The sequence below is a fragment of the Parasteatoda tepidariorum genome, chromosome 10 (genome assembly GCF_982258835.1).
Source record: "Parasteatoda tepidariorum strain Cologne lab strain chromosome 10, Ptep-v5.0, whole genome shotgun sequence".
Taxonomy (NCBI): Eukaryota; Metazoa; Arthropoda; class Arachnida; order Araneae; family Theridiidae; genus Parasteatoda; species Parasteatoda tepidariorum.
In genome coordinates this window covers 61,422,128-61,448,329 of record NC_141764.1, presented here as the reverse complement: position 1 = coordinate 61,448,329, position 26,202 = coordinate 61,422,128, and the positions used below count along the sequence as shown (strand labels likewise).

General features: G+C 28.6%; 1 protein-coding gene across 1 annotated transcript in view; it reads right to left on the bottom strand.

Moving 5' to 3' along the window:
• Nucleotides 1–25,946, bottom strand: part of LOC107456993 (synaptotagmin-15-like) — a 138,677-nt gene extending 112,731 nt beyond the window's left edge. The window contains exon 1 of the mRNA XM_043047862.3: nucleotides 25,612–25,946. Within this exon, the coding sequence (XP_042903796.1) occupies nucleotides 25,612–25,729 (118 nt within the window). The 5' untranslated portion in view covers nucleotides 25,730–25,946. The remainder of the gene's footprint in view (nucleotides 1–25,611) is intronic.
• Nucleotides 25,947–26,202: the final 256 nt, after the last annotated feature.

The following is a 26,202-nucleotide window of genomic DNA, read 5'->3' as shown; positions in this document are numbered from 1 at the left end:
TAGCCGTTTCCTTTTATAGATGTCTAGAAAATTATTAAATTTGACTAAAGATTGAGCAAATAATTGTGCTAAGGTAACTTGTAAATATAGTAATCTTAATTATTCCATGAATTTTACTTTACTTGGGGGGCTGACCCCCCTGCTCGCTGACCCTAGGCCCTTCGTGAGCTGTTATCGAATTTTTTGAATATCTAACCGGAATAATTACACGAAAATATTTAATAAGAAATAATTTTTTTAAAAAAACAAAAACTAACTTTCTAAAGTATTTTTAACTTAAGTTAGAATAACGATATAAATATATTTAATATAGTAATAAATAGTGAAGGAAAACAACTAAACATGTATAAAAACATTTTTATATAAATATTATATTTCGTACAGTTTTAATAGAGTGTTTACAATTTATATTTCTACATTTAAAATAGTAGACGAAATAAAATCATGTTGTTTTTACAACCATCTGGGAAAAATTTATTACCTGTAAAACATATCTCAAAACACAGCTAAAACAACACAATAAATGTTGCGCTATGTAATTTGGTTTTTCTAATTCAATTCTGGTGAGAAATGTCCAGGTGAAATATACTTATAAGTTCTCTTGAAAATACGGAGATGCGAAACATAAACGTTTTTAACATGTGAAAAATGTTATTATATTTACTATTTCTTCTTTTACATACACGCAATTTTCAAAAATAAAATCCAAAGGAATATGAAGCCACCAATTATTTACAGATTTTAATAAGTGGTATTCAGAAACTGAAAAAAAAACTATCACTGAGAAAACTGAAAAAAATCAATAAACATTTGAGTTTGAAAATATGGGTTGCTAATTTCTAATGTAAAACTTTATAAATAGTACTATAAAATACACTGCGAAAAAAAATTGGTTCAATTACAGTGTTGTATGGTAATGGCATTTCAGGAAAAAAAATATATATAATTCTGATTACTAAAATAAAAATTCATTGTTTTTAAACTATTCATTTGGTTATGGATTACTGGAAATTCTGGCGGTCCAAAATATCTGAAAAATATTTGATAAAATGCTATATTCATATAAAACAATACATTTTAAAATTGTCTCTCATGACAAAAAAATTGATAACCAGGCCTATTTTTATAAAATTAAAACTCATGAAAATCAACACAATTAGCTCATAAAAATCAACACAATGAGTATTTCACAAATGTGATTTAATATTTATCAAAATAATGAACGAAGAATAAATATAAATAAAAACAACAAACTACTCGAATGTCTTTTCTTAAATGTTTTATTATCTTAAATCTCGAATGTTTTATTTTAAATATAGTACTTCCAATTAAGTGCATTTTATTAAAATCAGTAACGAAGGTATCTTTAAAATAACAGCTATGAAAGAAAATTATGTATGCCCATTGAAATTTATCATAAAATATTCCGAAAATCATCAAACATTTAGTTAATGCTTAGGAAAAAAATGCAATTCTTTCTTCAATTTGCCTAAAATTGTTGCGCAACAAGAACCAAAAATAATCAAAAATCTATTTTTAAATAGTAAAGCAAATGCTATTGCTCAAAATATCTCATTTCAAAAATACAGAATACATGTTTCGAAATCTATTTCAATTGCCTATTGATGAAAAATTTTGGTAAAATTATCGTACTGTAACATTTCTGGTATAAGAAAAGCTCATAATTTTGGCCATCAAGAATCGAAGTATATGTTATTTAAAACCATTAAATTTTTTTTGTTCATATGGTAGTGGTTCACCGGAAATCAGGGTTTCACTATAAATTCAGTAAAAAATCCGAAATTGGAAAGTAAATTTTACCTAATAAAAAGTTTTTATGCTTTGCTCAAGGTATGATGATAAAATTATCAAATTTTACCATGATACATATTATAAAACCATATTATAATTAATAATGCATATATAAGTAAAATACATATTATAAAATCATATTTTATTGTTAATTTTGCAAAAATCATTACCAAAAAATTGTCGAGCTCTTTGTTGCCCTCATACAGCCAGAGACATGGAAAATTTTTCCATATTCAGGTAGTTTTGGCATAACTTTTTTCCTCTGCGTATTTAGCACAATTCTATTTTTCCAACACTAATTTTATAATTATATCAGAGCAATAGTAAAAATTACTTACTTAATCATTTTATTGAAATGTTTAAATTTGAATATAATATTATTTGTCACTATATTCGTGCTATTTTATGTTTTTTAATGCAAATTTAGTTTTAAAAAATGAACTTTATAATACACACTAGACGTATTTTGAAAAAAAAAATCGATACTCCAATAACGGATACTTGCTGTTTACTTATTTTAATTTTAAAAGAAATCAGTTGAATAGTTTCTGAGAAATAAAGGCCAAAAAAGTAATGTTTTGTAATATTTTTTATTTATTTAATTTATTTTTTATTTACCTAATTTATTTTTTATTTACCTAATTTATTTTTTATTTATTTAATTTATTTTTTCTTTATTTAATTTATTTTTTATTTTTGAAATGTGAGGAATTGATAGAAACTTTTTTAGATTTCTTTAAATTATTTTAAATTATAGCAATGGATATTCAAAAAATTAAAAAATAATATTATGGAAATATCATATTTCAGATTTCAATATTATTGATTCAATATGAAATTAATTTATTTATTTCACATTTTACGCATCAACGTGCTACATGTCCTGATTAATTACTTTCTGATTTGAAAACAAATTTAGAATTCTTAATATTATTTAGAGGTCGAACTGAAAAAAATATTTAAAATTGAATCTGTTAATGCTTGATTAAGTGTTTTTTTTTACTTAAGAGAAATTACTATTAAATACTGAAAATAAACTTAAAAAAAACGTATGCATCATATAATTCAAATTTTGAAATGTTCAAAAATAAATATCCATATTACATTGAAAGGGCAGCGCTAAGGATTTCATATTATTAGCCAGTAATTTAGCCAAATATCAAAAGTATTCGACAAATGCAAATCTTAAAATTTTTTTATGTTAATTTATTAATATATTCATATATATTAATATATTGATAATATATTTGTTTGATAATATGATAATAATTTTGTGATAATAATATTCTATGGGAAAACCATAAAAAACTTATTTTACGGTAGTTTGTTTCATGTTTATGTTATTTGGACCCAATTCTAATTAGTTATGCGGCGCATCTACCGAAAATTACTGTAATTGAATAAAAAATACTGATTTGTTTAGAAAAATTCATTTTGACGCAATTCTGAGGATCGAGTTAAATGTATATCTTTCTTACCAGCGGAAAGAACTCTTTCGTCAATGCTTTCCCCAGAACCCAATTTGACGTAATTGACGTATCAGAAAATATTTAGCAAAATTTTAAGAATTCGTGAATATAATTTAAAGGTTTAGAAAATAATATAAAAGGAATAAAATAAATAATTCTAGTTCTTAAATATTTCTTACACTGAGAAAAAAAGTATGGTTAAAGCTATCAGTCTATGGTAAAATGTACGGCTTCTCTGGTTCTATGGGAACACTAAAAAACCACGTCATTTTTATTGAAGCGCTTTGGTAATGATTTTTCTGAAATTAACAATAAAATATGGTTTTATTATACGTGAAAAAACTTATAAATGGGATAAACTTTGGTCGTTTTCGCGTAATACCTGATAGCATGGTATAAAAACCACCATTCATACCGTGAATTTTACTTTTCAATTTTGTAATTTTTAATCAGTGTGTGGTAATAAGAACTATAATTTTGAAAACCAAAATTTCCGGGAAATTCCCTACCATTTGAACGAAAAAATTACTAAACGAATGGTAGACATTACGTGCACGTTTTTTCAATTTTTAGCAGAGATTTCTGTAGCATAGGTCACGGTTACTTTAAAAGAATTTATTTCTAAATGTATTTTGCATTGCAATATAGCACCAAAATTCGCATTACAAATCATATTCTTTGCTCCTGTTTTTCAAGCAATGAATTTAATTAAAAGTAACTGATTAATTGGCAAAGATTTGAGCAAAATAATGTTCCATAATACTTCCAAAGAAAAAATCCTAAATGGAAAACGATTAATTTTATTTTTGAAAAGTAAAAAAATAAATTCCATATCTAAGCACACGACGACAGTTCAATTTACATAATATAAACTGTAGGGAAGTGTTTGTAAATATTAAATTTAATCATGCTAAACAAATTAAGTGTCTTTGTGATAGTAATATAACATCGGTCAATATTTGAGGGTTTATCAATTAGTCCAACTCAAACAAAGCTACTAATTGGTATCTTAGTTTCAAAGATACCAAAACGCTTTGAACTTTCTCGCATTTAAAATAAAGTGCTAACATTATTGTCTGGCAAAAGTAATCTTGTAGATTAACAAATATAAAAGTTATAATTGAGTGCTCAGAATGACAATATCATTAAATAAATTAATTAACTAAATGAGAAAATTGTAATTAGTATAATTGCAAAATGAAAATTAATTATTTATGAATTTTATTTGTAAAAGAAAGCATAAATATTTTAAAATTAATTAACCTTTAGCCTTATCGCTCACTTCATGTAATTACTTGGTGCTTTGTATAATTTTGTGATTTTAATTGAAAAGAGGAAATTGAAATAAGCAGCCTCAAGAATATTTAATTAATGCATTAGATAAATATAAATTGATTTAGGGGGATTGGGTGGGGAAATCCTTTATTTTCTTTCCCTCAAAAAATGGTCTAATAGATTTTGAGGCATAAAAGTTTGGTTTTAATTATTACTGATGTAAATATTTAGTTTTTTGATCTTTAAATCTTTAAAAGTTCCGCTGCAAGCATTGTTATAATTAAAAAGTTTTGGGTTAAACTATAACATCTAATCATGATATTTTTTCTTTATTTAAAAAAAATTATTTTAATGAACTATAAAGGAACACACACATTAGACTGAAAATTAAAACTCATTAAAATGATAATTATGTATCTCTAATATAATATTTGTTTTAAAATGTCATAATTCAAAACATTAAAGTCATTGTTCAATTTTATAATAGATAAATTAAAGAAACATTTCGTAAAACTGTATGTATATACCCATTTTCATGTAATTGTAAAATAATTCCCATATAGCAGGCAACCCTACGGAGAACGTTGTATTTTCATTTTAATTAGATTGTCACAAAAGGGTTGATTAAATAATTATTTTTTACACTTAATTGAAATATTCCTTAGAGAATTATAATTGTTTCCCTAGAAATTGAATAAAAACATACATACAACTTTACGAAACTATCTGATTTCTTTGCTTTTACTGTAAATCTTGTTTTTGAATTTTTTTTAAATTCTAGCTCTGTTCAGGCTCTTAAATGCAACATTTTGTTTCATTGAAAACTTAATGATCAGGCCAATCTACACTTTTAAAGTGTTAAAGAAATATAAAAAAGCCTGAGCAAATAAACCTCGTTACAGATCGTTATGCAATCTAAAATAAACCTTTGGAAGGTGAATTCATCCTCAGTTTGAAAACGCTTTCTTCTCTTGATTTTGCGAATGATGATTCGTCTTCTATTTTTAGAAGTTTTTTTTTTAGCCTTGTTATGCAAAGGCAGATTCAATCTGGATATGAAAAGAGTTTCAAGCTTAATATGTATCTGATAGTGTGTCCACTGGAATAGTTAAATGTAATATTACTTGCATTTTATATTTAAACCTGGTTGGTTCTAATGCCACTTGCCACTTGTCTGGCAAGCCTGCTTGGTGAAACCGAGCAAATTTAAGGCAAAGTGTGCGATTCTTGTTTTTCAGTGGCGCCATCTATGTCCAAGAATTCGACTTCTGCCTCATCATACGTCATACCTGTTTATAAGGCGGACCCATTCATACATCCATTCATTCATTCACAGATCGTAATTTTGATCTGAATCTGAGAATGATCGATCTCCAATCCAGTACCCCCAGAGGCATTGATTCGTTATGGGAACATGGAGGACTTTGCGACGCGACGGAATTTCAGCGTGCATCAGTGACCAACTACACGGGGAGTCTTCGCTGACGGGGTTCGTACCCACGAACTCTCGGACATTTGCCCAGCGCCCTACCGACCAGGCTATCCTAGCCTCATATTTAAACCTTGCTGAGCTTTGTGATAAAGGCTCAACTTTCTTGAATCTAGCTCATCTATTAAGTAAATATTCCACATGGGGAAAAATTCTGGTAAAACTGTCGCCCTGTATGATGATGACATTTCTCATAAATAAAACCGTAATTCTGATAATAAAACCCAAAACATTCGGTATTTAAATCATTTCATTTGGTATTTTTTCCCATTTATGACGGTTTACCGAAAATTCTGGTTTTCGAAATTACAGTTCTTATATCTTTGCCTTCAATAAAAAATATACAAAACTGAAAAGTAAATTTAAACGAATGAAAGATTTTCTTATGCCATGCTCTAAGGTATCATTAAAAATTACAGAATTTTGCGATTTTTATCAAATTTTATCACATTATACAACTTTATATTACATTGCTAATTTTTCCAAAACACTTCGGTAAAAAACTACCGATCTTTCTGGTGTTTCTATAAAGCCAGAAACACGGTAAATTTTACCATATTTTAGTAGTTTTTGACCATACTTTTGTTTATAACGTCTATTTGTATTCTCCCTTCATAAAAATACTGATAAATCACAAGTATTTCAACATTTTTTTTAAAATAAAAATATATTTGTCATTTTTATACATTTCTTTTTATTTATACATCATAAATTTAGATTTGTTCCATAATTCACCATTTTTCAAAAAATAGTTTCAAATTTTTTTTATTTCCGAGTCCTTACGACACACGGAAACCACTCCAAATCTGTTCAAAACATATTTTCACCTCGATTTAAATCCCCTTATCAAAGTTGAAAGAAATTCTCAAGTTTCCATCATTCTGCACGGTTTGGTCAACAACAATTCAGCAATACATTCAACTCAACTTTCTATCCATAAGAGTATTCAAGGAAGATGCTATGAAAACTTATTTTTTCGTTCAAGTAAACATTGAACTTGTTTTCAAACGAAATTTCAAAAAAATGCTTTCAATCGAAATATTTCAAATACAGTTTCTTTTTGCTTTTTTTTTAATAGTTATTTTGAAACTTTTATTTAATGAATATTATTTTGTAAGATTAAATTAATTAATTTCCCTTATCTATTTAGAATCATTTAAACGAAATAGAAGGAAATAAAAAACATTTAACCAACATTTTTTGGAGATAAAAACTAGAAATTGTAAATCAATAAAAAATTTGAATGTAGTGAAATATATTCTAAATTACGATGTTTAGTATGCTATTAACTAGCTTAGTACATGGATATTTTATATAATTATGTAAAAAAAATTACAATGCTTAAGTCACAGAAAGGCGCCATATACATGAAGTGCTGTACTGACCGCCATATGGTGTACCGTCATACATATGGTGTGATGTAATGACCACCCTTATTAAGTATTTTTAAAATCTTTGGGAAAAATAAAGTAAACAAGGAGATTGTTAAAGGGGGTCACTTTAGGAATCACAAATCATGAATTAAGCTCAAAAAAATAGCAAAAAAATCATAAAAACTTTATCGAAAGCTTCCAATTTACTAACATGGAAATTAGGGAGATCCTCAAAACCAGTTTGATTACCTGATGCTCCTTGGATGCGCTTCTAATAAGCATTATTTTCTTTTGATGTTTCCAGTATTTTCTTTCTCAGCAGTGATTCCATAGATTTCGATAGCTCTTTTATCTTAGCTTAAATATTAGTTTGGAAGTTTTAACGCGTGTAGATTTTTTGCTTCATAGTGAAAATACTCAGTAAAAGTATACGGAGAAAAAAAATCGGGAAAATCTACCAGAACAAGGTCAAATTTACCGTGTTTCTGGCTCTCTGGAAGCATCCAAAGCGCTTTGCTAATGATTTTGCAAAAATTACCAATAAAATATGGTTCTATAATCTGTGAAAAAATTGTTAAATGTGGTACACTTTGGTAGTTTTATCTTAGAGCCTGGCATAAAAACCAATAATTTGCTTAAATTTATATTTCAGCTTAGTATTTTTCACTCAATGTGTGGTAATACGAACTATAATTTTGAAAACTGGAATTTCCGATAAACTATTACCATATGAACGGAAAAGTTACCAAATAAATGTTTTAAACTACGTATATTTTAGTTTTAATATCCAGAATTATTATTATTATTTTTTACCAGAAATGTTACTACCGTACCAGTACGATAAATGTACCAGAATCCATTTCGCTTCAGTGTACAAGGGGAAAAACAAACGCATGAAAACTATTTTATGAACGCGTGAAAGCGTGATTTTTTAAACACACAGTAAACGCCTGAAAACGAACTCTTCTAGTTCAAACACATGAAAAGAAGTTTTTCGTTTAAAAATTATGGAAAACACAGCCTTTTTCCATGAGAATATCTCCAAAAAGATATTCTAATGTATGCAGATATTCCATTGTCTTGTTATTTATTTTATTTTCAATTAATAACCTATCTATCAGTGTGGTGGTTAGAGACTACGTTTATAAAGTTCTTGACAGGGGTTCGATTCCCCATGCTTAAAGTCCTTCAGAGTCTCTCATGTTCCCTTTCTCCAAACCTTTTTTTCGTATTTTAAATTACTCTCTGATGTAGTGTTTCCCATGGTGTCAGAACCTTGAAAATTTTAGAAGACTTAAAGCCTAGAAGTTATTTGCATAGTTTTACTTACTTTATTGCTGTAAAATTACCGATTCTTATCAGAATATTTGTATATTTACAAAACGTTTAAGCTTCAGATTGATAAATAACGAGATAAACGATTTCCAGTGGATTCTTGTGCATTTTTTTCCATTTGTGACAAGGATTCTAAACATCTACATTAAGGGCAGTCATTATGGTACACCTTGTTCATTAACAAAGTGATTCAAATCAATGAAATTTAATTTTATTTCTCTTGAATGACCAGGAGAAATACAAACGTAATAAGCATGAACGACAAGGTGAAACTTCCCTTATTATTTTTTTCTTTTAGGTTGATTAAAATATCAATAATTTTATCTTTTAATTTTTATTTTTGCATTAAGCAATATAAATCGTTTTTATTTTTGGCAAAACATTAAGTATGCATAGATAAAAAAAAACAAATCCTTTATGTAAATGGAGTTAATTAAAAATTTTTTCAATATTTTTAAAAACGAACTCAAACTATTTAAAAAAACTGCAAAATTTAAATTCATTTAGAATAAAAATTTAAAAAAAAAGAACATACCATTTTGCATCAGAAAATACAACGCAATAGTTTCAATGTGATGCTTTAAATTTATGTAGGTGCATATAATGTTTAAACAATATTGTTTTAAATAAAAGTGCGTAAAAAATAAAATTTTTTAATATTTTGTGTAGTAGTGTATTTGTAACAATAGTGTTTCGAGTACTTAAAACAAACAAAATTCTGTACATGAATTTCATTAAAACCTATTTATTAAAACACAGATTTCAGCCAAACGCGAAATTTAAATAAAATACATTATTAAAAATTTATTTCGCTTCAAATAAAAAAATAATAAATACAATTTTAACATCTAAAGTACGTCGTAATTGTTCCACAGTGATGTTTTGAGTAAATAGACCGCGATCGAAAGTATCTCGTTTATTTGGCGGAAATCGATGTTGGGACAAATCGAAAAGCTGAAGTCGTTCGTGGAGAATGATCAGTCACAAGGAACCTTTTCTATTTCGATTCCTTTTGTGTAACATTTTTCCTTAGGATGATTACCTGCTCAAGCTTTTCAGTTGCGAGTAGTTTTCTGTTTTGAAAAGATTCTGTTGACAAAAATCTTACGAAATAAGTCAAACTTTCCAAAAGAATTATAGTAAATGGTGTATGAGTTTTCCTAACGTATATTTGCATTAGAATCGAAGAAACTGTTTTGGATCGCATGCAGTTCTATTGATATCCAAGATCTGAGTAAATACTAATTAAGATTTTTTTTACAATACATCCTCTTGATGTTGGAGAAGAATGTGTTTCTTATGTATCTATAACTCTTTATTTTCTAATAGTATACTGTAAGAATTTTCATTCTGAAATTACGGTTAAATGACTGGCAGCAGTCTGTTCATTCAATAAATCATAATTTTTACAGTAAAGAGCATTTTTTCAAACTTTACGGTTTTTAAATCGCTTACAACGAGTATGGTTCGAAAAACATGAATACAAAACTATACTGTTTTTCAGCCATTTACAACTAGCATGGTTTCAAATCCGCAAAAAATAAGTTTAACTGGATATTGGAGCTAGGTTTTTCCTTAGGTAATGGACATTGGAATTAGGTTGTGTCTGAGTCATGCTTCATCATATCAACCTTGGAATGTGGTTAATTCATCTGGCTGTTTTACCTGTTGTAAGACTTGAGAAATACTAGACTTTTTTGTACTAATTACATGTATTAATTTATTTAATATTTTATTTTTTATGGTGGTGCATCAATGTGTGAATGAGAATATTGTATTCCAAGAGTCCAGGGTCACAAATTAAGGTATGCAGGACACTGAACACTCTTAATGTGGTGAGAGGAAGGAGGGACGTGGGAACTCCAGAAAAAGTAATTTTTTTAGCATAATAATTTTTATCGAGGTATTTAGAAATAATAAAATAAATGAAATGAGTATCTTGGAGCAAGATAGTGGCAATTTACGTTTTATTACAAAATGAGATATTTACAGTAAGTATAGTTCCTAGTATTCTTTTAGGATAGGTATCTTAAAAGTTTTCGGAATAATGATTAATTAACATCACAATTCGCAGAGACACAGTACTGCCTACCTTGAAAAACGAAGGGGTAAAATTATCGCACTGTCTGGTAATCACATTTCCGGTAATAAAACAATAATAAAAAAACCCATAAATTTAGTTAATAAAATTGAAATATGCGATGTCTAAACCATTAATTTGGTAATTTTCAGTTATATGATAACAATTTGCTGGAAATTCTGGTTATATCTAGTTTTTAAGGACATTTCTCGTAGGAAAACATTTAATAACAAAAGCAAATAAAAATAAATTCAACCAAATTTTTGCTACAAATTTTACTCTATCAAATTTCATCACATTTATCAGATTTTTTACACTTTATTAATTTTACTGAAAGCATTTCTAAAGCGATTTGGTAGATCGTACCAAACTTTTTGGTTATTCCAAGAAATTAGAGGTAAATTTTGAGATATTTTGTTAGTTTTGACCATGCCTTTTTCCTCAGCATATATATTTTTCTATTTTTATTTTTCAAATTTTAAAAAAAGTAAATATTACAATATCTATTTGATAAGAAATTCGAACTTACTTTGAGGAAAAATGTATTTATTATTGTTATAATTGTTTTAACTATTTCAATGCCAAGCTTATGATAAGCACTTAAAGATAAATTCTATCTTGAATTGATGTTAACTTTTTATCCACACGTTTAAGTTTTCAATAAAAAATATTCTATTAAACAATGCATCATATGGTATAGGCGTGAAAATTAGTAGTGCTTTTTTTTTATACAAAAACGTAGCTCAGTTTTAGAAAATTGACTCTTAAAACTTGGGTAAAAAAGCAAATTCGATCAGAAATTAATATTAAATTAATTTTTATGGCATATACGTTTCTAATTTTAACTGAAAAATGAAGTATATATTTCTGAAGACGCGAGCAAGAGAAATAGATGTTTCTGGCTGCCAGAATAGTTCAGATCAATGACCTATAGAGCGATAGTAGAATGCTCTAACCACCATGAGAAATGGTGCACACTCTTGACCAGGGTGAGTTAGGAAGCTTTATATAGTGGCCGCTGCACACTCCCCCTCCAGTGAACGAGAAGTTTGACTCGTAGTCAGTCATTTAAGTTGCGCTAGACTAAGAGGCTGTGTGGTCGCAGCGTCATTCTAGTGCAGTTCAGATCTCAACGTTGAAGACCCTGGAGATTTGTTTGTCGAATTAAGGAGAACCGTGGAATAAGGCGAGTTAGTGTAGTGCTGCTGTCTGTCTAGGAGTAAGATCGTTGTGCCTTGAAGTTACCGCAGTCACTTATGTGAAGGAAGGCGGTCTGCACCCTTTTCCATGGAAGTTTGTGCATCTGATTACGACAGCAAAGATCCGTGGTTCGAACCCTGCCAACGACTAATATCTCTTTTCTTTATACTGCCTTCTCCACAGATTGCAAGCAAACACAAAATAAAATTATTTTCAAATGTACAATTCATAAAATTTCTTTTGAAAAAAGAGTTAATTATTACTGAAAAATTTAAGCTGAAGATGCAGCAACTATTTTTATACTCCGTTAGAGTCTATTCCTCTACTTAATTTTATGGCTCTTCATCAGCAACTAATGGCTCTTTCACCAATAACTCCAAGCTTACTAACTAGTTTTTTTTATTATTTAATTTAATTTATTTATTCACTTTGCCCATTCAGCATGGTTTCAAAATGGTCGAGTCCCGCAGTGGACTGATCGTTAAGACACGGTTCCCAGCAGATCACCCAAGTCAAGCATCACTGGCTGCGGTCAGTGTGCGGGTGGGTGACCACTTGGATCAGTCTGCGTTGGGACCGAGGGAGTGCGGTATTGGTCCTCGTTAAACTGTGCTACCGTAAACTGCTCGACTTCGCGCACAGGTCGTCGGGCTACCGAAGCGGGGGTGCCATCCCCTCCGCAGAGGATCAAAATTGTGATGGCATGTCTTCGGATCATCCTCCGGGATGTTTCCCAGACCGTCGCCAATAGCCCATTGTGCAGCTCTAGTGCGACGCAAATTAACAACAACAACATCAAAATGATCGAAGTACTAGAGGCAAGAAATGCTTGATTTTTTGTCCTAAGCAGCTTTATGGTGCAGCTATCTATTTTTGAATGAGAACATCGTATTCTAGTACTCAATGCTCACAAATTGAAAAGCGCGGGACACTGGAAACTCTTCATACATTGAAAAAAATGGAGGAAATATTTCGGTGTTAACGCTGGAATTCGAACCCCCGTCTTACGGTCAGGAGATTGACAGATTAGGCCTCTCGGATATAATATATACCCAGCTGCAAGGAGTTAAGTGGTTTCATTAGGTGGACTTTGTAGTTGCGATAAGTTTCTGGTCGTTTAACGGTATTGGGTAAAAGTATTTAATAAACGGTATTTTTTATTGTTTGAATACCATTTTATTTTTGATTATTCGACTGTTTTGTTTGAATATGGTAAAATAACACTTAAATAAATTGTTATTTAACCATTTTTTAACAGTGTACAGTTTTATCAAGTACATTTGGATTTTTCTTACAAATTACAACCGTCAAAAGTGTCTTTAATCTAAAAGTGGAATAAAAGAGCATGCTTTTAAAAACAGACTTAGTTAATGAATTGATCTGTAATTTAATTAAACGTATATTTAAGCAATGATTATTAAAGAAGATGGAAGAAACATGCACAATATGAGCTTACGTATAGGAGTCTCTAATTGGATAGTTAAATTCAAAAAAAGAAAGAAAATTGTTATCAAAATAGGACGAATTATTATCAGTCAAACCACAGGCAAAAGTAGAGTATCGGATTTAGATTAAATGTCAAATGAAATAGAAAGACATTTTTAATAATCACTTCTACGCTGTAAAAAATTCCGGAATAAGTTACAGTATAAAGTACCGGCACTTTAGGTGCATCTTCCTTTACGGTAAATCCGCCTTTACGGTAAAATCCATTTCTACAGTAATATTTAATTAATTAGAGTGATACAGTGATTTTACGGCAATAATTACCGTAAAAGTAACTGTATATCGCATTATTGTTTCGTAACATGTGGCGGTAAAAATGGATTTTACTGTAAAAAATATCAGCACCTTTGTGCCGGTACTTTTTACCGTAATTTGCCGTACTAAAATTTTTTATAGTAAGTCCTTTTTTGTTTTCTTTTTGCTTTAAAATTGTTTTGACAATTTATTTTAGCAGAAAACTGAATTTATTTTCGGAAATACGAAAAATTAATGCTGTAAAGTCTTTTAAAAACCTATTATGAAATGAAAATTAATCTAATTACTTTACTATAATGAGGTATAAAATGAATTACTCGTTTTAAAAAATGTGAAAAGAAGCAATCAACTATAAGTACAGAGTGCAGTGTAACATGACTTATAAGGTCTTAAAAAAATAATATAATATTTACTTCCATTAACTTTTCTATGTAGATGCTGAGATTGTAATTAGTTGTTTTTAAATTAAGAGTATATTGTAATGACTGTCTTTCATTTGACAGTTTTAAGAAAGTTAATAGTTTTTAATTAATTTTTACATTAAGTTCCTGAAGCTTTCGGTTGGAGTATTTTTACGTTGTGAGGTGTCTTTCTAAGAAGCTTCATTAACAGCAACGAAGCATGCAAGCTTCTCGTATTGCTGAATCCATTTCCGGTAATGACTTTCCTTCATAAATAATGAAGATCACGTACTTCATGTCTATGCCTGTTTCCGTGGAATAACATTTTAATATAAAGCGAGAATAATTCACAAATCCGCAAGATGATATGCTATGAAAATTTGTGAAGTATTAAAAAGTAAGCAGTTATGAATTATTTCAATGGCATGTTTTAATTAATATTTCTTTATTTAATTGATATTTTAATTAATTCATTAAGAGAATTTATTATTTTTTTGTAATTCAGGCAAACACACATGAAGAAAAAATTTCTGGTAAACTTACCATACTGCATGATGATGACATTTCGGATATATATTTTTTTTTAAACCCTCATTGTTTAATAAAACATCAATAAACAATGAAACATCACAGAAATGGAATTGACATTTTTGACGATTAATTAAACCTTGAACTGTATTTTGTGATTTTAAGAATCATTTCGTCGCAAAATCGCGTGATTTGTGGCAAAACGGTCAAATATATAACGAAATTTTTTTCTCAACTCGAAACCTCGGGAAGTACATTGTGGGAGAATGTTAACACCCTGTATAGTGGTCAAGCAGTCAACCGCGCAGCAGGAAAAACACGGGTTCGAATCCCGCTTCGGGTATGAGCGTAAGTTTTATCTCTGTTCTATCTGTCTTTGTGTTGTATGTGCGGCATTGATCCACCCAAATGGTGCCCACTATAAACTGATTATAAGTTAGATACATTCGGAGCTGCGAGTTGTTATTATTATTTTTTTGTGAAAAATATAGAATGACAGAATATTTATTTTATTAATTTTGACGAGATTTGTTTCCATCTGTTTCGTCAAAAGCAGTTATTCGTTTGGCAATTTTCATAGTTTAAATGAGCATATAAACACCGATGCAGCCGAACGCTTGTGGCTTCAAATGAGCTGATAACACTAGAAACATTTTTCAAAGCTACACTATACACGTAAAGTCCAGTTGCAAAAGACATTTATTTTCGAGGGCCGAGAGAGACTGGTTGATAGGACGTTGGTCTCGTGTTCATGAGAACGCTAGTTCGAACCCCACCGGCCAAGGAATCCCGGCTTTCTAAATTGTGACTGGTGCACGTTAAATCTGTCTGCGTCACATTAGCTCCACATAACAAATCAATACCTTTGTGGGTAATGAACTGGAGATTGGCCGTTCTCTGGTTCAGGCCAAAATTAGAATCTGTGGATGAATAAATAAAGTATGATTGGATCCCCCCTGTAAAACGGGCTGTGACATGTGTGTGTCGCTGATGTCGTATTCTTGGCCATCGATGGCACCTCCAAAACGCAACCCCTGACTTAAAAAGTTTTGATTTCCCAAGCATGCTTGCTGATATTGGCAAGTGACATAAGCAACAACACCATTTATCTTCGAAATTAAAAATATTGTGATTGTAAACTATACAAAACCTTTTCTTTGAGTAAATTTTAAATAAGAACATAAAAAATTACCAAATTAATACTTTAAGTACCGTATATTTTGGTTTCATTGTCAAAATTACTAGTTTATTTTTACCAGAATTATTATTATTTTTTCCCTCAGAAATTTTTACAATAAGGTATTTTTACCAAATTCATTTATGTTTCAAATTGTACAAGTGTAAGGAGCAACTTTTACAGAGCATCTATGGTTGTACGTGAATAAGCTCAAATTTAACAACGAATCTAATTTGTGGTTTCAAATACCGATATTATAGTTCGATATTGAAAAGAATTTTCTGAGAGTTTAAATTTAAGATTTTATTCTCTAAACTTCTGAGCCTTTAGTTAATAAACTTTAAAATTCCTTAAAAAATTTTTCATGTTCTTGGAGCGAAAGAATATTTAAAAAAAGTACAGATACATTTTATTATCTGTCATATGAAAAAAAATTAATGACAAGATTTTGATAAATGACTTTGTCAAAGTTGTCTAAAACGAAAGAAAAAATTACGAAGTTTTATCGTCCATCGAAATTCGATTTATCAATATTTTTTCACTCATGACGAAAACTTAAAATAAAGAAAATATCGGTTCAATTTGAGGGTGTGGTGATCATTTTTGATCATTTTGATTATTTTAAATAATAATGTCTGTAAAACTAATAAAAGTTATAACTAAGTATTTTGGATTAAATATTTTAAAAACGAGGAAGCAAATGTGTCAGTAAAAATATATAAGTAAACAATAATATTTGCGGGATTGTATTAATAAATAAAAATCCAACAAAACGTTTTTTTTAAAAACTGGAAAAAAAGAATATTCAATGGAGGTTACTTGGAAAAAGAAAAATCGTGGTAAAATCTCACTTTTACTTACTTTTTCATCTTATTTTTAAAGATTAACGAGCAACATTATTTTTTATATTCGTGGTGAATGAAGCAAATAAATCATGAAAGTTTTTTTTGTTTAAGTTATGTTTAAAATATCCGAGATAAATCGCTAAAATGTTTATTTTCATGAATTCTTTAATAAAAAAATAGGCATTCGAATGTATGAACTTCTTAAATGGCAATTAATAAGTGTGTTATTAAAATGCCAAGATTGAGCCAAGTTAGTGAAATCTTAAATAAAAAAAATTATCGGAAAAAAACACGAAACTGACAATGTCATTAATTGAATTAATTTTTTCTACTTATTAAAATAGTTTTATGCGTCTATTATGTCTATGTAAATTATGGAAAGTAAGAATAAGAAAAATTATCGGGAAACACGAAAATGACAATGTTGTTAATTGAATTAATTTTTTCTAATTATTAAAATACTTTTATACGCCTAATATGTCTATGTAAATTATGGAAAGTAAGAATAAAAAAAAAATATCGGAAAAAACATGAAAATGACAATATTATTAATTGAATTAATTTTTTCTAATTATTAAAATACTTTTATACGTCTAATATGTCTATGTAAATTATGGAAAGTAAGAATAAAAAAAAATTATCGGAAAAAACACGAAAATGACAATGTTATTAATTGAATTAATTTTTTCTACTTATTAAAATACTTTTATACGTCTAATACGTTTATGTAAATTATGGAAAGTAAGAAACATCTTTGATGCATATTCGTTGTTTTGAACTAAAAATAAATAAATTATTTTAAGCAAAATTCAAAACAATGTCTGTTTTTCTATATTATAAGATATGAGTAGACACTTGTTTTGCGATAAACGCAACACATAAATCATTACAAGTCATTTGTTAATAATTATGGTAAATAATAATTTTACCATAATTATTACCAAATCACTTCGGCAAAAATTTCTGAGATTTTTGGTGTTCCCATAGAGTTGAAACATAGTATATTTTACCATAAACTGATGGTTTTGACCTTAATTTTTTTACCAGTGTAAAGAACACAGTGTCATGTAATCAATATTAAGAACTAATGAGCACCATACCTGGTAACTGTGCTGTTTAACTCATTGAAGCAAATTTGAAAGATACATTTGGTTTAACACACTCCCCAAAATTCTATTAGTTAAGTGATTGTAGTCAATTAGATTCATAAATCCAAACAAAAAAAATATTAACTAAATGGCCAAAATAAGAATATATTATTAATAGACGTAATAGATTAATCGATGTATCAAAGATAATAAAAGCGTAAGTATTTCGATTTGTGCTTGTTTTCTTTCTGACTGATCACGTGTATTTTTTTCTTTTCTTTCTTACTTTTTGCTCACTAATATTACAAAACATCTATGATCGATAAGCATTGTGAATTTTTTTCGCTTTATTTCTTGTCTTGTTTAATACAAATGTCTATCAGTCAATCTTGTAACTGATTTTAAAAAGGTGTAAAACGTTATTTTAGGCCTAATTTAAAAAAAAAATTGGTTCATATTGATGATTTTAAAGCGCAGATTTCGATATCAGACATAGTAAATTAAATAAAATTTTAACACAAAACTTAATAAAAACAACAAAAAAAATAGTGTAGCATCAATATTATTAATAACAAATAAATAAGTATTATTTTTTTATATTTTATGAAACTTCTCTACGCTGCAAAAAATTTTAGGCAAAATGGTGCGTTTCCAAGATCAGTTCCTGACGAAGCTAAACCGCAAGAATGTTCGTTACACTACTCGGTGTAAAGTATCTGTCACCCTTTTCGGTATTCTGTGACAAAAATATTTTTGTTAATTACCGTAAAATAAGATACACGTTACAAAAAGTGACACAAAAGTGACAAAATGTGTGAGAAAATAACAAACATAAATTTCGGGTGCATATATACATTTATTTTTGAAATAAAATTAGTTTGCAAATCAAACATTCACGTAGTACAGAAAGAACATTTAAACGAATTCGAAGTAGACTTAACAGAAAAGAAGCTGACAGAAAGTATACTTTATAAAATTATTCAATACAGTTTACAGAGACTTAAAACCTAAAATATAACTATCCTTACTGCAGATCTAAAACATGCATACTGTAGTGAACTTTAGTTTTAGTAAGATGTTTAGTTTTAGTTTGTAAATCAAACATTCACGTAGTACAGAGAGAACATTTAAACGAATTCGAAGTAGGCTTAACAGAAAAGAAGCGAATAGAAAGTATACATTATAAAATTATTCAATACAGTTTACAGAGACTTAAAGCCTAAAATATAATTATCCTTACTGCAGATCTAAAACATGCAAACTGTAGTGAACTTTAGTTTTAGTAAACGTATATTTTATAATATTATAAACATCGTTGAACAGCCGACCCTTTTTTGGGGTTTACGACTACTGATGTTCAATTCCGTAGCCTAGTAATTTTGAACTCAATCCAGAAGACAAGGGAATCCTGGATTAAGTAGTGGGAGAAATTTGCCTTCATGGAGGACTTTTTGATGGAACTAGCCCACATTTGCGTTACTTGGAAAAGAAAACCACGAAAATATCCTACTCTCCTACGGTTAGCCTGGCAGCAAGGTGACTCTAACCCCTGATCCATCTACCACTGATGATATTTCACGTCAGCACTGTAGACGGTGCAAGCCGGATACGGAATTCATATCGACTAGTCATCGCTGGGATTCGAACCTGGTTAACCTCATTGGGAGGCGAACGCTCTATCCCCTGAGCCATCGCGGCTCTAGTAAACGTATAGTAGTCTTGCAAACTTAAAGTCAAATCTAAAGAAGATATCGAAAGCTCGCCAACATTAGTTTTTTCGGAAAAGAAAATATTTAACGCATTGTGTAAAAGCGCGTAAATTTGGCTTTTTTCAATTATAACAATTTTAGATTTATTTACACCCTTTAAAATAAAATGTATATTAAAGCTCCATTTTTTGTTAGCTATGAAACTATAGTTATCCTTATTGTACAACTAAACCATACATACCGTACTGAATTTTTATTCGTTTATAAATGTATAGTAGCTGTTTTTGTAAGCGTATAGTAGTAACGCAAACTTGTATTCAAATATACAGAGGATATCTAAAGCACGCCAATATTAGTGCTTTAAAAAGTGAAAATATTTAACGCATATTGTGAAGGCACGTAAACTTGGATTTCTCCTTCATGACAATTAAAGATTTATTTACACCTTTTGAAGTAAAATGTATATGAAAGCTCCACTGGGTGTTAACTTGAAAAAAAAATGTTCTTTCACACTATTTTGTTTGCGTTGTTCAATCTCAAATTCGGAGCAATAGTGCACCACAGTTTTTACTGTGTAGTACCACAGAAAAAATTACCATAAAATTTCATCTTAAAAAAGTTCTATTCAATATACACCATGGAATATTAAAGAATGAAAATTTAAAAAAAGAATTTTGTTATTATACTCCAAAACTTTTTCTAACTCGAAAAGCAATGAAATTTTAAGATAAAGCGAAAAGTAAAAAATTATAGTCTAGACAAATAAATTTTGTAACTAAATTACTCAGAAATTTTTATTACTTTGGTCTTTTAACCTTGTGCGAAAAACTTTAGAGAGACATAGACTCGAAATCTATCAAAGTACTCTATAAAAAATGAATACTCAAACATAACGAAACTTTCTTCGTTTCTGACGAAACCGTTTCCTGGTATTATATTGCCCTGGGCGAACATTTTGTCTAAGTGACGAAATAAATATCGTCACTTAGACATGCGTCGTTATCTAAGGATCTAGGATTTTCTTTAGCTAATGGGCATTAAAGTTAAGTTGTGGTTGAGTTGTGTTCTTTTTTCAATGAATATTTATAAATGAGGTTTATTAAGTTTATCTGGCTCTTTAACCTATCGTAAGAAATGGGAATTACTAAACTTTTTTGTGTTCAGTAGCTGAATGGGGATGCAATCTATGTGTGAATGAGAGTATCGTATTCTAATAGTCCAAGGTCACAAATTGGGGAGTGCAGGACACTGGAAACTCTTCATGTGCTGAAGGAAATGGATTTTCGTGGTGTCAACGGTGGGACTCGAAGTTGGTGCGATAAAAATTTGATTGCTTAACCTTGCTAGATGAAAGCAGTTAATAAACAGTTCTTTAACAGTTAGCAATTTGAATACTATCTTATTAAAGGTTATTTGATTGTTTTGTTCGAACAATTAAAATATTATTAAACCATTTTTTTCGCGAAATTTCTAACAGTCCATAGTGAGAAAAAAATTCTCATTTTTAGTCGCATTAATAATAATGAAATCGACCCTGGTTAGTATTGCATAAAAGCAATTAAAACCAACTAATATAAATGAAGCAAAGCACAAAAGTAAGAAAACTAACCATATTTAGTCTGACAAATAAGTAATATTATCAACCATTTGATTGTTCATAAGTAATCTCTGACCTCACAGTTCCCTTGCTCAGAAAGCAGATGTCTTTTTTGAAAACATATTAAAAGGGCAAAGTGTTTAAGAAGTGTTTTTAAACAATATGTAACCTCAAACTTGTTGTAACTGCAAGGATTTAGGAGTAACTTGCACTCGTATTTGGCAAGTTTTTCTTACAATATTTTCAAATAAATTTGGCTTTGCTTTCTAAAAATGTACAGGGAAAATTTAGGTTAATTTGTTGAATTTAAAACTGCGGTTGTGTGAAATTAAATACTTTGAATTTGAAGGAATTCTACGTATATTTTTAATGCAAACTTTTAAAAGTAAAATTACTTAATTTGGAGGAAAAATTTTTTTAAGTTGATTATGCAGTGTATTCTATAATATTCGACTTTATTACAGATTATAACAGATTTAGACAAAACTAAATTGAAAATAGTAGGCGCATCAGAGGCTACGAGAAAAAAAGAAAACAAAATCTTTGTTGCAATCTTTAGAATCATTAGTGAGGAAGGCGGAATTAAGAACAGAAACCAAATTGGCTGTCTGATAAAATTCGGAGGTGTTTCTAATCATCAATTTTAAACTCATATCAGTTTTCTAAGGCAATCAAACTGTTTTTTTCAGCCTTTTTCAGTGATGATTTGTCAGAATTTGGATTGGCTTTTGATTTTTCATTTAAATAATCAATTGTGACCTTTAATGTTCAAACTCTTTTAACTCAACTTTCAGCAATATTTCTGAAAACATCGCCCCGTGTATGTGTTATTTAATGCATTAGCAATTGAAATATTTTCTGTAATACATGTCTATCTAAGAATGCTTTTAAATGTTAAGAAGCTTAAACATCTCAAACAATAAATCGTAGCTTAAACAATAAATCAAACCGATGAAAATTTATTAAATGTATTTACATTTAGTAGTAGAAATTTCTTGGGAAAATTGCTTGATAACAATTTATTTGATTGTTTCTTTACCATACTCCAACAAAACAGTCAAATAACCGTAAATAAAGTGGTATTGAAACAGATGAAAGTGAGAAAAATCGTTTATCCACTATATTCACGTAACACAATTTAATAACCAGCATTTTATTGCAGTAACTATGCTCAGCTAGTGAAGTTATACTTAGTCACTTGCAGCTAAGTACATATTATAGCCGAGATAGTTAATCTGTCAATCTCATGACCGAGGGTTTGAATCCTAGCGTTGACACCACAATATTTCCTCCTTTACCTTCTACACATAAAAAGTTTCTAGTGTCCTGCACTCCACAATTTATGACCCTGCATTGTTAGATTACGATACTCTTATTCAAGCAGAAAAGGAGGCACCATAAATGCTTAACACACGAAAAGTCTAGTATTTTTCTACTCTATCGAAAGTTGAAACACCTAGATAAACTAATTAGACCACATTTCACGGTTCATTTGATAAAGCACAACTCAACCACAACCTGACTCCAATGTTCATTACCTAACGAAAAGTCTAGCTCCAATGTCCAGTTAAGTTTCTTTCTTACAGTAAAGGTAAAAAAAGAATGTTTTTATCGTAAACTTTACCGCTAAATTGATGGACAGACTGATTGCCGGTTAATTTACAGTAATTTCAGTATGAAAATTCTAACAATGTAACTCACAATGCTATATATCTTTTTTAAGCGAAATGATGTTTGAAAATTAATTACTAATGACTTTTTTCACAGCTAGCCTGATAATAAATTATTTGTAACAGAACAGTTGGAAGGAAGACAAAAAATTATATTTCTTCCACAATGAAATTATCATTCAGATAGAATACCAGTTTAAATTTCAAATGTCACAAACTTCTTTTTCAAATGTCACAAACTATTTATCAGTTTACTTTTCGTATGTAATGAGGGTCCAATTCATCATTTCTGACACTTTTCAAATATTACAATTCTCAATTAATACCCATACTCGACTTTGATTAATGATATAAAAATTAGAAAAACTGTTCATTTTTTGACATTAAGTTTCCTTTATTTAGAAATAATTTCAGGACAAGACATATATCAAGAGAAGCAATTTGAAATTTATTTAAGCATCCTAAATATTTATCTCGTAATTAGTATTAGCATATTATCCATCAGTAGTTATAAATATTATAATTAGAAATTTAATTTATAATATCCTTATAAATAATTTAAAAAATGTTCATTTTGTAAAAAAATAACGGGGATTTGCGAAATTCGATTTTGAAATCTATGTTTATAACTGCTGAGTAAGTTTTTCTAGTTTATTTTTCTCACACGAAAACTTTACTAACTCTTATGTAACATCTTATGTTTCAGTAACATATTACGTAATATATATGGAACGTAAAAGAATGATTTTAATCAGTTGTTGTCAAATAGTTTTGCTAATTTTAAGATAAACAATTAAATGAGTGTATTATTTTGAATTTTTGAATTTCTATTGTAATGCTTAATCATCTTATTTTTGATTAGTTATAATTTTTAAAATAAACCATTTGTCCTTAATTGTGTCGCAACTTGCATGTAAAATAAAATAATAAAATTTGGCTACATTAATAACAAATAACTGTTTCAATGTTTTGTTTCGCCCACATTGTATTATTTAATTTAAAAAAAAGTATCTGAATAACCATACATCAGAAAGGTCCTGGGTTCGAATCTCGGACAAGGCATGGATGTTCTTTCATTCTCTGTGCTATCTGTCCTTACTGTGGGAGCAACCCCCCCCCAAATCTGCCCTACAGATACATGAAAGACGAGTGTCAATCGGGTAGGCATTGGAAATAAAAAGTATCTGAATAATTTAGCTACTATTAATCGATGAAGAAAAGCAAAAACAACAGCAGTAATTTAAAGTAAAATAATTTTCAGTAGTCTAGTTCAACAATTTAGAATTTTAATTCATTAATTACTCTTTTTTTTAATTTACATATTTTTATTAAACTTTTTAATGTATTTTCATATCCTTAGTGTTTTTTATGCTTATTTTATGACTTAAGCATATTTTTAGTAGTGAAAAGTATCTATTAGAATACATTTTAATCAAATAATAATAAAATTAATGCTTTTCAATTGTTATTTATTTTGAAATGAGGAAATATATCTTTATGGTCTGTACACCTATATGTCTAAAATATGCACGTCTCTATTGATGATTAAATAAAAGAAGTAAAAAACATTTATTATAAAATAGTTTATAGATTGGTACTCTTTATTATAAAAAATAAAAATTTAGAACTCAGAAATTCAATTTTAAAAAAAAAACTGCTGTAGCAATTATTATTTTGTAATTTTTATTTATTTTAAATTAGTAAAATATACATTTATGATCTTTATATGTTTATGTGTATAAAATATACATTTGAATTTATAAAACTGTTGAATTTATAAAAGAAGAAAAAAATATTTATTGTAAAATAAGCAATAGTTCGAAGATTGGTGCTTTTTATTTTAGAAATTTTTTTTGCTTGACATTTAAGTATGCCATTTCCATAGCATTTGCCATTTAAAAATGCCATTTAACTATGCCTTTTTCTATACTTGACCAAAAGTTTGCATACATTCTGAGTTGTACTTTAATTTACAAACAATCAAAAGTTCCTCTTACTTCCCTAATATTGCTTAATTTTAAAAAAATTTCTCATTTGTAATGAAATTATTTATTAATTTGATATTTACTTTGTTTATATGATTTAATTGAAAAAATTTACACTTATTTTCTGACTTCAGAGTAAATTGAAATAGGCTTTTAAAACATTTTGCATTTTACATTTATTAATTTAAAAACACATTTAAAATTACATAAAATTTACACAAAACCTTATATTACAGTAAAAACAGCTTTACTTAATACATACATTTTTTTCAATACAATATATATACATTTCTTATAGATCAATGCTTTACTGTCCATATAATATATAATATATATCTATAAATATTATATAAATTATATATTACATATACAGTAATTGATCAATAGGAAATCTTAATTAATGTGAAGAGATCATGTATAAAACACTTAACAAAAATAATTACAAAAAGCAGTAGTTTAATCAATCTGGAGAATTTTAACTGAATAGTTAAAATAAATCTCCAATAATAAGTAAGCTTTTATATATAAATAAAAGCTTTCTGAGTATGATAAATATGTAAGAAGGAAAAAAATGTATTTTTTATAATTTTATACAGAAATTATTTTTCTATGCACAGATAAAATGTCTGAAAAAGTAATGAATGAGAATAAGTTCAGTAGAAGTAAATAACACTTATAAAATATTAAAACTTTGAAAAAATATATTTTAATATTATATAATATAAATTTTAATATTATATAATATAAATTTTAATATTATATAAATAAAATATTGTAAGAAATTTAAATTATTAAATAGAAAATAATTTTTATTTACCGTGTAGATTTAATTCTTCTACCCGTCTTGCTTCAACTTTCGGAGATTGACGCAAATCAAACGACCCCTCAGTGGGGGCAATTTGAGAGGTCAAGAGGGGGTTTTCAGAAAAATCCATTATTTTTGATTCAAGAAAAATCCTTCATTATCATGCAAATTTCACCAATATTTCCTAATCCTAATTTGCAAAGGAGAAAAAGCAAAACTTTTCGAGAGAGCAAATTTAGTGCATTTTGAGGAGCAAAGCTTTTATATCTGGCAGCGACGATATCAACTTCGGCAGAAAGCGGAGAAAAGATTTTATTGCTACCCGAGAAGATGGGGTTGCCAAGACTAGATCAAGAATATCTTTTTTCGCCAAGAAAGAGTGATAGGATGCCAAATCAGGCGATATCTTGCCTCAAAATACCTTGTTCATTTTGCGAGGGGAATTTAATTATTATTCAGACAATACTTGTAACTTGATGGATTATCGAATCTGTGGTTACAATTGATTTCTCTTTAAGGAATTCCGTTTGAAGAAAATTGTGAGAGATATCGATTATTTTTGAGATTGCTTTGAAATCTGGACTTATATCGAACGAAATCTTT